The sequence below is a fragment of the Leucopleurus acutus genome, assembly GCF_964270905.1.
Source record: "Leucopleurus acutus genome assembly, chromosome: 16".
Lineage (NCBI taxonomy): Eukaryota > Metazoa > Chordata > Mammalia > Artiodactyla > Delphinidae > Leucopleurus > Leucopleurus acutus.
Genome location: NC_139158.1, coordinates 9,264,566 through 9,279,013, shown reverse-complemented (window position 1 = coordinate 9,279,013; position 14,448 = coordinate 9,264,566). Strand labels below are relative to the sequence as shown.

Sequence of the window (14,448 nt, the reverse complement as noted above, 5' to 3'; positions counted from 1 at the left end):
GGGCTGGGTAACTTTATAGACTAACGAGTGGGCGGTTTATTCCAACTATTTTGGGAAAGGGGCAGAGATTTCCAGGAATTGGACCACTGCCCACTGTTTGGCCTTTTATGCTTGGCCTTGGAACTGTCACGGTGCCTGGGAGTGTGTCATTTAGTATATGCTAACGTGTTAAAATGAGCATATAGTGAGGCTCAAGGTCTACTGCAAGTTAAATCTTCCGCCATCTTGGGTCTAGTTGGTTCTAAGCAGTTTTTGTTGTATCCTCAATGGCTATGTCATCCTTTTAATGGTTGTGCCCTGCTCCCTTCCCTCTTGTCTCAAGTTGACCTCATAAGCATCCATACACATGGCCACCTGACAGAATATCACTTTTTTTGGTTCTGTTTTTCTGTTTTTTGTTTTTGTTTTTTTGTTTGTTTTTTTGGTTGCATTGGGTCTTCATTGCTGCGCACAGGCTTTCTCTAGTTGTGGTGAGTGGGGGGATACTCTTCGTTGTGGTGTGCGGGCTTCTCATTCTGGTGGCTTCTCTTGTTGCGGAGCACAGGCTCTAGGTGCACGGGCTTCAGTAGTTGTGGCATGCGGGCTCAGTAATTGTAGCACATGGGCTTAGTTGCTCTGCGGCATGTGGGATCTTCCCAGACTAGGGCTCGAACCTGTGTCCCCTACAATGGCAGGTGGATTCTTAACCACCATGCCACCAGGGAAGTCCAGAATTTCACTTTTATGTAGACTCTTACATTAGCCTCTCGTATCCCTTACAGCTACAACTCAAACTTAAAAGTACATTTGAATAAGTTGGGCCTTTTAAAAATCTTCTTGAGCAGGTCTAGTCTAGGCCAATTAAATCAGAATCCCTGTCTGTGGGAATTAGACATAAGCATTTTTAAAGGTGATTCCAATATGCGTTCAAGGTTAAGAACCACTGTAATGGAGGCTTTGAGCTGCAAATAACCTACATCTGGGGCTCAAGTTAGTTTAAAGCATCGGTTCTTACACTTTAGCGTACATCAGAATCACTTAGTAAGCTTGTTAAAATACAGATTGCCAGGCCTCCACCTCCAGAATGTCTGACGTGGCAGATATGGGATGAAGTCTAAGAATTTGCATTTTTAGTGATGCTGGTTCAGGGCTCACACTTTGAGAACTGCTACTTAAACAATGAGGAAATGCATCGTTTTACCTAACACAGAGGCCAGAGGTAGAGAGGCTCCAATCAATGCAAGGTGAATCTTCAATTGCAAATTGAAGTTGTGCTTCCATTGCTTCTCTGGCTCTTGCTTGCCTCCGATGAGGCCAGGTTTCTAGCAGATGGTCAAGGTGCTTTGCGACTGAGCCCTGCTATCCCTCCAGCCACACCTTTGCTCATGCTTTCCTTTCCCTCCTAGAATTCCCTTTTACCCTCTGTCTCCCCTGTCTAAATGCCCACCCCGGAAGGTACAGCTGAATCTCACTGCCCCTCAAAATCCATCGGCAGATCTCCCTCCCTGACCTGCCCTGTTTTCCCCTCTTCTGTCATTACTGACGTCCTTCAGAGTGTTAGCCTTGGATTCCAGCTGGGCTGTAGGAACTTGAGGGTAAGAGCAAGGCCCTTACCACAGCCCAGTGGCAAGGTGGGAAGGATAAGGATCTTGGAGTGTAGCAGACCCCAGTTTGACTCTGGTTCTATCCCTGGCTTCCTTGTTGACCTTGGGTAAGTTACTTGACCTGAGCCTAGTTGTGTGGTTTTTTTTGGTTTGGTTAAAGTTATTTCATGGCCTCACTTGTCTTAAAGACCACTATAAAGATCAACTGAACTTACAATGTAAAAGAATCTGGTAGTCTCAGCTGAGCCGTAGCCCTACTCTTGCTTGTCCCCCACATCGATAGACTGGAGTCACAGACCTGCACATGTTCCCAGGTTCACTCTTTATCTGTGTCACCTCTGGAAAATCACTTAATGAGCATCTCCTAGAGCATCAGTCCCCTAATCTGTGGGGTGGGAACGTGAGAAGATTAAATGAAATGCAAAGCTCCTGGATCAGTAAATGTCACCTGCAAAATGCTTGGTGAATGAAATTCTGAAACGTACCCCTTTGTCTCTAGGAGAAAGTGGTTCATGGCTGGGCCTTCGGTTCTAAATAGCAAATTAAGGAGGAAAAGCCCCAGAATGCTCTGGACACCCCCTCCTAGCCCTCTCCACCCCACTGCCCACAGCTGACTCAATGCCAGTCTCCCCTTCTCCCCTCACCAAGGACAAAAGGGAAGGAAGTGAGGCCACTTCACTTGCTCTCTGACTGGATCTGTCTCCTCACCCGAGGTTGTGCGTGAGTCCGTCTGTCATCTAGTCTCTGCAGCAACCTCTGTCCTCATAGGATCCTTCTAAAGGCCAGAGGACCTGCACTGCCAGGAAGGGCTCCCTGGTGGCCATGGAAACGTTTGAATCTGGCATCCCTGACCCTGGCATTTCGACTGGCTCTGGGGTGTGGGCCTGGGAGGCCCACGGAGCATGCTTGTTCTGGGAATATTCCCTCTCCAGCTAGTCTGTTCCAAATTCTATCACTAGTCTTTCAGAATATCTCTTTTTTTGGTGAATAAACTCTGTAGATTGTATTAATGCCAATTTCCTGGTTTTGATATTGCACTATAGTTATGCAAGATGTTACCATTGGGGGAACCTGGGTAAAGGATACATGGAACCTTCCTCTTCATTTTTTTTCCCAACTACCTGTGAATCTATAATTATTTCAAAATTAAAAGTGTCTTGTTTAAAATCACCTTTTCAGCTTCCTTTCTATCCCCAGGCCACCCCGAGTCCAGGCTCTTATCACCTCCCTCTTGAACCCTTGCAACCACCTCTTGGTTTTCCTTCTGTCTTTGGTCTTGGCACACACTAGTCCATCCAAAGAATCTCCAAGACCCCGATTTTGCACTATCTCACCCTGAAATAACCACCAGAATCTACTCTCTGTTTGCTGGATTGAGCTGGCACTCAAGGCCCTCCAGAGCTTTCCAATCTTACCTGCTATTTTTTTTTTTTTTTGGCCCATGCCGCGAGGCTTGCGGACTCTTAGTTCTCCGACCAGGGATCGAACCTGTGCCCCCTGCAATGGAAGCGTGGAGTCCTAACCACTGGGATGCCAGGGAACTCCCTTACCTGCTACTTTTTATTTTGCTCATGCCCTGCCTCCACACAGCATTCTCCTGCTCAGGAGGATGAGGCTGTCCCACCTCCTAATTCCAGAAATACCCTTTCCCTTCTCCATTAACAGTAAAAGCCCATCTGAATTTCCCCTGATACTAAGAAGACTTTCCCACCTGTTGAATGGGAGTAATAATAGGTCCCATGGCTCCTTGAAAGGATCCAATGTGATGACGACTGGAATAACGCCTTTAATAACGATTAGCAGTAAATTCTTCAAGGGGAGGCCTGAGCAGAGTCTGCATCACCTGTCCCCTACCCTGTGAGGCCACACAGCCTCAATGGCCAGACGAACTTAAATAGCCAGGCCGCGTCCTTCCGGATGCCCGACGGTCAGGCCCCGCCCCTCGGGACGCTCCACCAACAGGCCCCGCCCCCGAGACGGGCCAAAGACCAGGCCGCGCCCCTCGGGAGGCACTAACGGCCAGGCCCCGCCCCACGTGCGTGCACCGCCCTGCGGAGACGTGCAGGCCCTCGCGAGGCCAGAGGCTGAGGTGGCAGCGACTGTGCCGACATGGAGCTGCTGCAGATGCCGGAGTTGATGGGGCTGTCGCTGTTGCTCGGGCTGCTGGCCCTGATAGCGACGGCGGCGGTAGCGCGGGGGTGGCTGCGCGCGGAGCAGGAGACGTGCGGCCGGTCGGCAGGTTAGTGGGGCGGGGGCGCGTGGGGGCGACCCACCGGACCTGTCGCTCCCGGCCTCCCCGGGGTCCGACCGGCCGTTTGGGCCTGCGGGGGTGCCAGAGATCCCGCCCTCCCTCCGGCCTCAGTTTCTCCTCTTGGGACATCAGTTTCACTTTGGGACGACCTGTTAGAACCTAGGCCCCGCGCTACCGAGCTCTCCGTGGCCGAGGCTAAGCCGCCTGCCCTCGGAGCCTGAGCTTCTCCCCGGGGCTGCTGCGGGGACGCTAGGAAACTCTCCAGCGCGCTCCTTGTTCGTTATTTTCTGAAAACGGGGAGGAGGGGACGGACATTCATTTGTGAACGCTCTGGTTCCCCGACATGCAGCATTTATTGAGTACCTGCCACCTCCTGTAGGCTTCGGGGTCTTTTCCTTTAGGGAGTCCAGTGTTGGGTAAAAAAGAACAGGTGAAACTGTAAGGGAAAAATATAGTGTAGTACGTTTCATAGGAAGGTCAGTACTAGACACAGGAAACCCAAAGGTGGGAGTGGTCAGCCCTGCTTTTGTCGGTGGGCGGGGGGGGGGGGTGTCAAGTAGGGAACACTTGACGTGGGGTCTTGAAGGATAGACGTGTAAGAGTTTGCCAGGAGGCCAAGAGAGGGCGAATATTCCTGGCAATGGCAACATGCGTGAAGCCAAGGAGGCCTGGAACAGCGTTTGGTTTGACTGTAGTGGGAGGGGAGAGGGGAGGGCTTGTTAGACAAGGCTGGAGAGGCAAGCGGAGGGCAGGCAGATTTGTCTTTGTATGTGGCCTCGGAGCTTTCTTCCTGTAGGAATTGAGGAGCATCTGTAGCGATCTAACATATGCCCGCTTTGCTCCTGGCCTGATTTTCAATTAAGTTAGCTATTTGATACAAAAATGACTGGCACCATTTCCAGCACACGGGATGTACTCAACTCACGTCAACTACCTCTCACCTCTGGGTTCTCTCTGGGATTCCTTTGAGCCCTTTAATGCTTGTGTTGGGTACTGTGCTTGTCATTTTGTATATATTACTCACCCAATTCTCAACTTCTCTTTAGAAAACCAAGGCCCAGGGCAATTACCTGAGATCAGGGTCACTAGATTCCGGTGTGCACATTATCCCCCACTTAGAGATGTCTGGCCAAGAATCTGCATTCCACTGGCCATTCTGTGTACTTGCTGAGCTGTGCCTGCCCTGAGAGGGCGCCTTTTCTGATGTGCAACGAGGTGCTCTATGGTTATGTTATATACACTAACAGCGAGCAGCCTCCTCAGGGTCACTCAGTGGTAGAGATGCAATGCAAACCCAGGTCTGATTCCACAAAGCCTCTGTTTTTTTCCCATATCCCTCTCTTCTTGAGGACAGGGGCCATATCTGGTCATCTCTTGTGCCTCTATTCAGTGCCAATCATAGGTGGTCAGTAAGTGCTTATTGAGTGAGTGAATGGACGAATGACATGGGCCTTCCTTATAGGCCAAAGAGCAAATGGACTTCCACCGGACAAGTCCTTGAGATCCAAGAAGCAGAAACAACATCAGCGGGTTCACAAGGAAAAGCCTCAGCAACACAACTTCACCCACCGCCTCCTGGCTGCAACACTGAAGGTACATGGTGCCCATGCACAGGACATGTATACAGAGACTCACACCCCCGTAGACTTTTCCTTTGTAGTATTCTGTGCATGTTACAGACCCCTCTGCCTCTGACCGAAATCAGTGGGGATGCCCCATCCTATCCCTTCTCATCACATCCCATCAGCAGCTTGCTGTTAATCTAAGCAACAGGGCTCCAGAATCATGGCTGCATGGGTTTCCCCATTTGCCCAAGGGGTTCCTGTTCATACTTGCTGCAACCCTTCCCCTAGAGCCACAGTGGGAACATATCTTGCATGGACTTTAGCAGCAATGGCAAGTACCTGGCCACCTGTGCAGATGACCGTACTGTCCGCATCTGGAGCACCAAGGACTTCCTGCAGCGGGAGCACCGCAGCATGAGAGCAAATGTGGAGCTGGACCATGCCATCCTGGTGCGCTTCAGCCCTGACTGCAGGTGGGACAGGAGGGATCCCCAGGTTTGCCTGCAGAAGCACTGACCCAAGCTTATGTCCTTCCCATACCTTGTTTAGGGTAGTGAGGGGGGACCCAGGGTCTCCCTTGAGGTGGCAGAAAGGGAACATCCAGACAGCTTGAACACCGCCTGAGGCTCCTTGGAGGCCTACGGAGCTACATAGCAAGGAAGCAGAGAGAGGAAGATCTCTTCCTCCTTGGGAAGTACCAAAGCCTGACTTCCAGAGTAGTCTTGGAAGCTCTAATGGTTTTCTAAACCCTAGAGAGAAGCTAAAGGAGCCAGAGCTATGAGAGGCTTACCTTGTAAGGAGTTTTAAGAGATTTTGAATTAAGGGTTTAAGTTGTGAGGCTGGACTATAAGTCCTGAAGGGAGATCTTGATTTTCCTCAGAGCCTGCCTAGCATAGGACCTGGCACACACAGGTCTCCGTGCCTAAAGGAGTGAGAGACTTGTCTGCTCCCTGTCTCTAGAGCATTCATCGTCTGGCTGGCTAACGGAGATACCCTCCGTGTCTTCAAGATGACCAAGCGAGAGGATGGGGGCTATACTTTCACGGCCACCCCAGAGGACTTTCCTAAAAAGCACAAGGCAGCCATCGTCAACATTGGCATTGCTGACACAGGTGAGGCACTCAGAGGATGGAGCTTGCCCAAGGCAAGAGGGAATGGACCCAGTTTTACTTACTGAGTGAGCGAATGCAGCCTGAGAGTTACGCTTAGCCCCAGTGTGACAAAAAGGGCCCTGGCTCTGGGCTCCCCTGGAGTCCTGGGAGCCACAGCAAGTCCCCTGGGGGAGGCAGGTAATAGCCACAGTCTTCAGCCAAATCCTTATCTGTGGTGACCCTTGGCTTGGGAGGGAAGCGTGGATACATTACACTGGGCAGCAGATGCCTTCATAAGTCAGTCGATCAGGTCATGGACCTCAGCCCATGGCACTCCTCTCGCCCTTCAGGGAAGTTCATCATGACTGCTTCCAGTGACACAACTATCATCATCTGGAATCTGAAAGGTCAGGTGCTGTCCACCATCAACACCAACCAGATGCACAATACATTTGCTGCTATATCCCCTTGTAGCAGGTGAGGAAGGAGGGACTTTGGCCTCGGGCATGGGCAGAGGTTGGGGCTGGGGGGCTGGGGACAGAGCAGAGAGCCAGCTTCAGAGAGCAGAAGGGGCAGGCAGTGTGGAATCAGGACACCTAGATTCAAGTCCTTAGTCTCTATTTCTCCATCCATAGTTTTTAAGAGGTTGGGGTGGGGGTACTAAGTATCTTACAGCCTGGCTGTGAGGATGGACTGAGGTCATGTATAAAAGCAGTTTTCAAAGGTAGCGTTTTAGGCACGAGATTAATTAACTTTCTCAGGAAAAAGTTTTGGCGGATTTGCAGAGAAAGATGCCCTTAAAATTAAGTTTTAATGCAACCTGGGTTGTATGGCAGGTTTGTGGCCTCATGTGGCTTCACCCCAGATGTAAAAGTTTGGGAAGTCTGCTTTGGGAAAAAAGGGGACTTCCAGGAGGTTGTGCGAGCCTTTGAACTGAAGGGCCACTCTGCAGCCGTCCACTTCTTTGCTTTCTCCAATGACTCCCGGAGGTGAGTGACTCCTCTCTGATTTCTTACACGTGACTTGCAGCCCCTCTTGGCGTCCAGGATCCTTCTGCCATTCTCTGCAGTAGCTCTGAAGTTGGGGGGGGAGGGTGCCTGGCCCGCAGCAGGAAGTAGACATAGCAGTGGAGTTGGCTTCCTAGATGGCGTCCCTAGCACTGTCCCAGTGCCCTCCCCTCCAGGGTGTGTTGGGGCTAGAGCCGTGACTTTCCCTGCTGCAGGATGGCCTCTGTCTCCAAGGATGGTACGTGGAAACTGTGGGACACAGATGTGGAATACAAGAAGCAGCAGGACCCCTACTTGCTGAGGACAGGCCGTTTTGAAGAAGCAAGCACCATGCCGTGCCGCCTGGCACTCTCGCCTGACGCCCAGGTTTTGGCTTTGGCCAGTGGCAGCAGCATTCATCTCTATAACAGCCGGCGGGGTGAGAAGGAGGAGTGCTTTGAGCAGGTCCATGGGGAGTGTATCAGTGACTTGTCCTTTGACGTCACTGGCCGGCTTCTGGCCTCCTGTGGGGACCGCGCAGTGCGGCTCTTCCACAACACCCCTGGCTACCGGGCAGTGATGGAAGAAATGCAGGGCCTCCTCAAGCGGGCCTCCAATGAGAGCACCCGCCAGAGGCTACAGCAGCAGCTGACGCAGGCCCAGGAGGCCCTGAAGAGCCTGGGTGCCTTGAGGAAGTGACTCATGGGAGGGCACAGCAGGCAGGATCTGGCCTTCTGCCTTCGCTGTCCGGCTCTTCCAAGTACTCCCCAGCTGGAAGCCTTTTGAAAGGGGTGTGCTGATTTTCTTAATGGTGACTCCTCTCTCCTTTTTCCCATTGAAACTATTCTTGCCTACTTAGATCTCTCTCTCTCTTCTTGCTGGTGTGACTCCTGGCCTTACTTGACCTCCCAGGCTAACGACCAAGGTGCTTCTCTTTTTCCTGGGCCCAAGGGGTGGAATCTGTCTTCACCAGGCACTGAGGAGAGTGGTAATTAGAAGAGAAAGAGAGAACATGGTCTTTGACCTTGTGGCAACACACCCTGCTATCCAAAGAAGTGTGTAATTGTGGGACTTCCCTGACGGTCCAGTGGTTAAGACTCTGTGCTCCCAATGCAGGGGGCCTGGGTTTGATCCCTGGTCGGGGAACTAAGGAGAAAAAAAACAACAAAGAAGCTTGTAACTGTGGAGGCAGAACCTAGGGAACACCTGAGTACTAACCAGCAGTCTTGCAGGGATGGGAGATTGGGAAATCTTCCAATTCCATAACTGTGGTATGGCTCAGGGAAGGGCTGATCTTAACCCAGCAAAGCACCTAACTTCATCAAAAAGTGATTAAGGGATTCATTCTGTGCCTCAGTTTTCTTATTTGTGAAATGGAGAATAATTATCTCTTGACCTCATTACAAAGATGTTGTGAGAGTATGAGGGTATGAAGTCCCTAGATTTGGAAGAAGAGTAGAAAAGAGTCATAACATATGTTACCTGTTGTTCCATATCAGTTATTAACTACGGGGTTAAAACAGGGCAGTTTGAAACTCAATTAGAAAGAAACATATCCCTTGGGAAGGCCAAGTTTCTGGGACTTGATCATACATTTCATATCTGGTTCTGCTTTAAGTTGTGTGGGAGAATCACAGAATCCCGAGATAGGACTCTTCTCTTCCAGGAGGTTATATCCTGTTTGAGGAGAACTTCTTTTCAGTTCACCAGACATTTGAGTGCCTACTCTGTGCCTAGCACGCAGCACTGGACCCTGGAGATAAGTATGAATAAGACATGGTTTCTGCCATCAGAGGTGGCAGGTGGGAGAGGGGTTCACATGCCCGTGAAGTGCTTTTGTTAGTTTATTCATAGCTGGAGAAGGCTGTTGTAAAAGTCAAAGCGAGAGAGAGGATTGAATCAGGACAGAGGCAATGAATATGGAGCTGAAGTTGAAGGGTAGATTTGATAGATTAGGTATTTAGCAGTTCAAATTTTGGGACTTTGAGGACTGCTTGGATGTGAGATGGAAATGAGGGATCTTAGGAAGACTTGAGCCTAGGGAAAATTTACTCATCCAGAATAAATTCTTCCTCCCTCTCCCTAAAACTGGGACCTCTGCTAGTCACCCCCAACTCATAGAGATATTTGAACAAGTCACAGCCTTGGAGTTATCCTTAGTTACTCCCTTTTCATACTCTCTCCGCTCTACTGCACTACTGCCGTCCACTCCACCAGAAAATTCTTTTGGTTACATTCCAGTTTATATCCTGAATCTGCTACCTCTCTCCATCTTTTCTGTTACCATCCTGGTTCTAGCCACTGTCACCTACTGGACTGCTATAACATAGCTTCCTCATTGGCCTCCCTACTTCCTCTCTTGCCTCGTTAAGTCACTTTTCTACGTAGCAGGGTGATCTTTTAAAAATGTAAACCAGATCCCATTGTTCCCAAGTTAAAACCCTGAAAAGACACCCCATCACAGTTGGAATAAAATCCAAAACTCTCACCATGGCCTACAAGGTCCTATGTAATCTGGCTTCTTCCTTCCTCCGTGACCTTGTTACCACTTCCCTCCACCAAGCCAAGTTATTTCCAGCCTCGAGGGGGACTTGTGCCTATGCTTTTCCCTTTGCTTAGAAGCATTTTGTTTTCTTCTGTTGGCAGTCTTGTCATGCTTGTCATAATTCAGTTCTCAGTTTCGATTATACTTCAGAGAAACCCTCCCTGACCACCCAATCTGAAGTAGCCCTTTACACCAATCATATCACATCCATCACATTAGCTTATTTTATTTTATTTTGCATTACTTAATGCTATCTGAAATTATCTTGTTTGGATATTTGTTGGCTTCAGGGGTTTTCAGTTTAAATGATTATGGATGTCAAGTGGGTAATATAAGTGGGTGATTTGGGCCACAGTCGTCTGGGTGTAAGACAGTAGGAAATGGAACTGAAGTGATCTCTAGGGGGCATGTGTCCTGGGTAAGGGGCAGGCGTGGCTGCGACTTAATATTCAGGATTCCAGCAGAAGTTGCCTGTTTCAGAGAAGCTAGAAGTTGGCAATTCACTATAAACAGAAAAACTTAGGCACCGTGGGGACCAAACAGAATGCTACTGTGGGCAGGATGCAGACCAGCAGTCTCATTGGCAGCTTCTGGATTGTTCATTAACCCACTGGAATGTGACAAGACTCCTTGTCGGTCTTATTTGCTCTGTATCCCACACACAGTACCTGGGATAGAGTGAGCACTCAATAAATGTTGAACTCAAACCAGAGCAGTTGACAGAAATTTCAGTACCGTCTGTGTGTTGTGGTTTTATGTTCCTAAGAATAGACTTCTGATTGATAATACTATGCACCTGGGTCCTGGTGAATACTTGCTTTCTGATTGTTTGAAGAATGAGACTAAAACACTTTGCATATCTGCTTGGCTCTGGCTTTACTCTCGTATATCCAGGAGAGGAAGTGACCACAGAATGTTGAGTTACGGAAGTCAGAAGTCTTCAGTTCCAATTTCAGCTGGGGCACTTACTGACTTGAGACCTTGAACAGACAGATCACTTGACCTCTCTGAGTTCGTTTCCTCATCTGTAAAATGGGAATAAATCCTGTCCTTCATGCTTTGCAGGGCTATGAACTTATAATAAGATGAATGAAAGCACTACAAAAAAGTCAATACAGAGACTTCCTGAGGACAGAAAGCTCCTCTCACTAAAGATGAGGCTGCTTCTCTTGTAAGCATGGAGAAGTTACCTAGATACTCATGTAGCCTAGAGGCCACCGTGGTTTTTTGGTAAAAAATCCTTGTGTGTGAAGGCAGTGTTAATACTTAAATATTACTATTTCAATGTGTGTAGGTTTGAAATTTTTCAGAATAAAAATTTGGGGAAATATTTTAAAATGGTGCTTTATAGATTATTTTTATCAGTCATCAAAAATAGAAAAAAATATTTAAACCACAAAAGTGCACATCTAAAGGCCTATTGATAGTCTTCATCAATTTCAATTAAGGTAATGAGAATACTCTTATTTAAAAGATGTTCTGGGGGATTCCCTGGCTGTTCAGTGCTTAGGACTCCATGCTTCCACTGCAAGGGGCACGGGTTCGATCCCTGGTCGGGGAACTAAGATCCCGCAAGCTGCACTGTGCAGCCAGAAACAAAAAAGATGTTCTGCAATTAGAGATTATAGGAGGTAAGTAGGAAGCACATACTCTGGTGATGAGTTATCAATGATGATAGGTTGGGACTTCCCTGGTGGCCCAGTCGTTAAGACTCTGTGCTCCCAATGCAGGGGGCCTGGGTTCGATCCCTGGTCAGGGAGCTAGATCCCGCATGCATGCCGCAACTAAGAGTTCGTATGCCACAGCTAAGGAGCCCGCCTGCCGCAACTAAGACCTGGTACAACCAAATAAATATTTTAAAAAAATGATTATAGGTTATATCAGAGACCCAGCATTGCCCCAAATTGGCCACATATCTAGAAACAATAATTTGGGATTCATGTTCTGCTCTACAAAATTCCAGAAATATGCATCTTCCAGGTGATCCTGGCTTGTTTTGAGCACACAGCTCTTGAGGCTGACGCCCACTGATAGAACAGGTTGGCACTGCAGAATCAGCCACAGCAACCGAAAGCATGATTCATACACACAAACCTGGGAATGTCTTCTTGAGATTGTGACTGTATGTCCAAGTCTTCATTTCTTCAAGCTTCCAACTCTGATCCCAGGGTTCAGGGCAATTGGAAAATGAATGTGGTTTCCACTTGCTTTCTATTCAGTATACATACCCAGTTTGAGTCCATTTTCATTTTCTTGGTCACATTAATAGTGGCTAACGTCGAGTGCGAAGCCTTCAATCCCTACCAACTCACTATTGTTTTTGCCTCAGCAAAACCCAGTAACCAACCACATCTTAGTTTTTATTTGGTGAAGTCCCACTTCCCCAAATCTTAATCTGTACAATTTATAGGGGATAGACCCAGACCCTCCATGGTGGGCATATAACCAATCAGCATATTCCTGGACTTTGCCAGAACTCTAGAAAAGTGAAAATATGTTTAATTTTCTGCTGGGATTGCTTAGTAAGTTGGATGTAAAGAAACTACGTGTAGTCCTGTCCAAGAATGAAGCCAACACAGGAAAGCAGCCAAAGATGTAGAGAGATGCTGTGCTGAGGATGCTGCTTGTTTAGACAGCTGGATCCAGACACACCTGAGGTTGCCACCACTGGACTGTCAGTTATAAGAGCCAATAGATTCCTGTTTATGATGGTCCGTTTGAGTTGGGATACTCTTACTTGCAACTGAGAGAGCCTTGACATCTGTATTATTAGAGAGTCCAAGTAAATTGCCCAAGGCACATCACCAATAAATGGCTTGCCCAGATATTCAAGTTTAGGTCTATCGAGTACTAAAATACATTCCTTTAGGGAATTCCTTGGCGGTCCAGTGGTTACGACTCTGCCCTTTCACTGCCGAGGGCATGGGTTCAGTCCCTTGTCGGGGAACTAAGATCCCACAAGCTGTGCGGCCCGGCCAAAAAAATAATTAAAAAAATAAATTCCTTTCATTTGCAAAGCCATAGGCAAGAATACAAATGGAGGCCCACATGCCATGCCATGTCTTAATATTTCTTATAAATTAAGCCAAGCTCAAATATGTTCTGTCCTCCTACCTTCATATAACTTCCTGGAAGGCCAAGTTCAAATTTAGAATTCTCAGACTCAGGTCTGTGCCACAAAGTGTTGTCAAAGCCAACCATCCCATGATCAAGGCCGTCCCCCTTTTCCCACCTGATTCTCTCCCACATTGCAAGAGATACCCCAGCCCGCACCTCACATGCCATCATATCCCTGCAAGACACCACCCGCCCCTTGGCCACCAACCGCTCGGGCCTTAGGGTGTGCACCATGGCAGCCCCACCTTTGGGAGAATGGAGCTGGTGAGAGGCTGGTACAAGCCCTTGAAGCAGGCTTGTGTCTGTTTGGACAGGGAGTCCAGGGTCTAGTGGATGAGATGGTGACAAAAGCTCTGGGTGGTCACATTTCCCTGGTCCTGCAACTGTGCCTCGTGGGGAGGGGCATGGCAGGAGGAGGGCCAGGGCAGGTCCCTCCAGAGGAGTACTCTTTGCCCACATCTAACACTATTAACACTGTGTTGACCACACTCCATCTTTTCCCTGCAATTCCAAGTTCACTATGCTAAGCTCTCCTCAACACGTCAGAAATGTAATACAGTATTTTATTGTGAGTTCCTGGGGGTTCAACCAGGTATGTATCAGAGTTTTTCCAAAAGTTCTGGATACGTGAAAGCAATCTTGTGCGTTTTCTTTACCGGTATCTGTGGTCTGATTACTGACTCTCCATTCTCACCTTCAAATTCTTCCAAGCATCCCAGAGACCAGCTGCACCCAGGGTACCAACATGGAAACCATGTACACCTTGATCCTGCATCACAGTCCTAACCACTGGGCCGCCAGAGAATTCCTATACCCTTTGATTCAAAAGCCCTCTTTTGCATAGTTTCTGCACCCAATTCTCAGTGCTTGCCACTGGGAAGCAAAGATGGATAGATGGCATTCCTTCCATCCAAAAGGCGCTTGATCTGGTATCAGGAAATACAATAATAGTAACAACAGCAAATACTGAGTATGTGGTAGGCAAGGTTGTAAGTGCTCTGTACACATTAGGCTATTTAAGCTTCACCACATCCTACTGGGTAGATATTGCTATTCCTATCTTAGAGATGGTGAAACTGAGAAACGAAGAGGTTAAGGGACTTCCCTAAGTGACAGAGTTAGGATATGAACTTGGCTCCAGCACTTGTGTTCTCAACGCACTCTTATGCAGCCTCCCAGCCATGCCTGTACCCAGAACATAGGCCAGAATGTGGTTACCTGCCATCAGCGAGGCACAGCCCTGTGCCCAGTACAGTGCCTGGTACTCAGAAATGACAAAATGAGGACAGCCAGGGTATTACTGAATATCA

At 48.5% G+C, this 14,448-nt stretch overlaps 1 protein-coding gene across 2 annotated transcripts in view; it reads left to right on the top strand.

Moving 5' to 3' along the window:
• The window catches only part of TBL2 (transducin beta like 2), a 12,394-nt gene extending 1,053 nt beyond the window's left edge, over positions 1-11,341 (top strand). Inside the window, exons 1-7 of one of the 2 annotated variants that reach the window (XM_082857370.1) lie at positions 3,605-3,822; positions 5,297-5,427; positions 5,688-5,872; positions 6,360-6,511; positions 6,841-6,967; positions 7,327-7,479; positions 7,713-11,341. In XM_082857370.1, the coding sequence (XP_082713496.1) occupies positions 3,693-3,822; positions 5,297-5,427; positions 5,688-5,872; positions 6,360-6,511; positions 6,841-6,967; positions 7,327-7,479; positions 7,713-8,175 (1,341 nt within the window). In that variant the 5' untranslated portion in view covers positions 3,605-3,692 and the 3' untranslated portion in view covers positions 8,176-11,341. Of the gene's footprint in view, positions 1-3,604; positions 3,823-5,296; positions 5,428-5,687; positions 5,873-6,359; positions 6,512-6,840; positions 6,968-7,326; positions 7,480-7,712 lie in introns of those variants that run through there. The other variant, XM_082857371.1, reaches the window with a different exon arrangement.
• Positions 11,342-14,448: the final 3,107 nt, after the last annotated feature.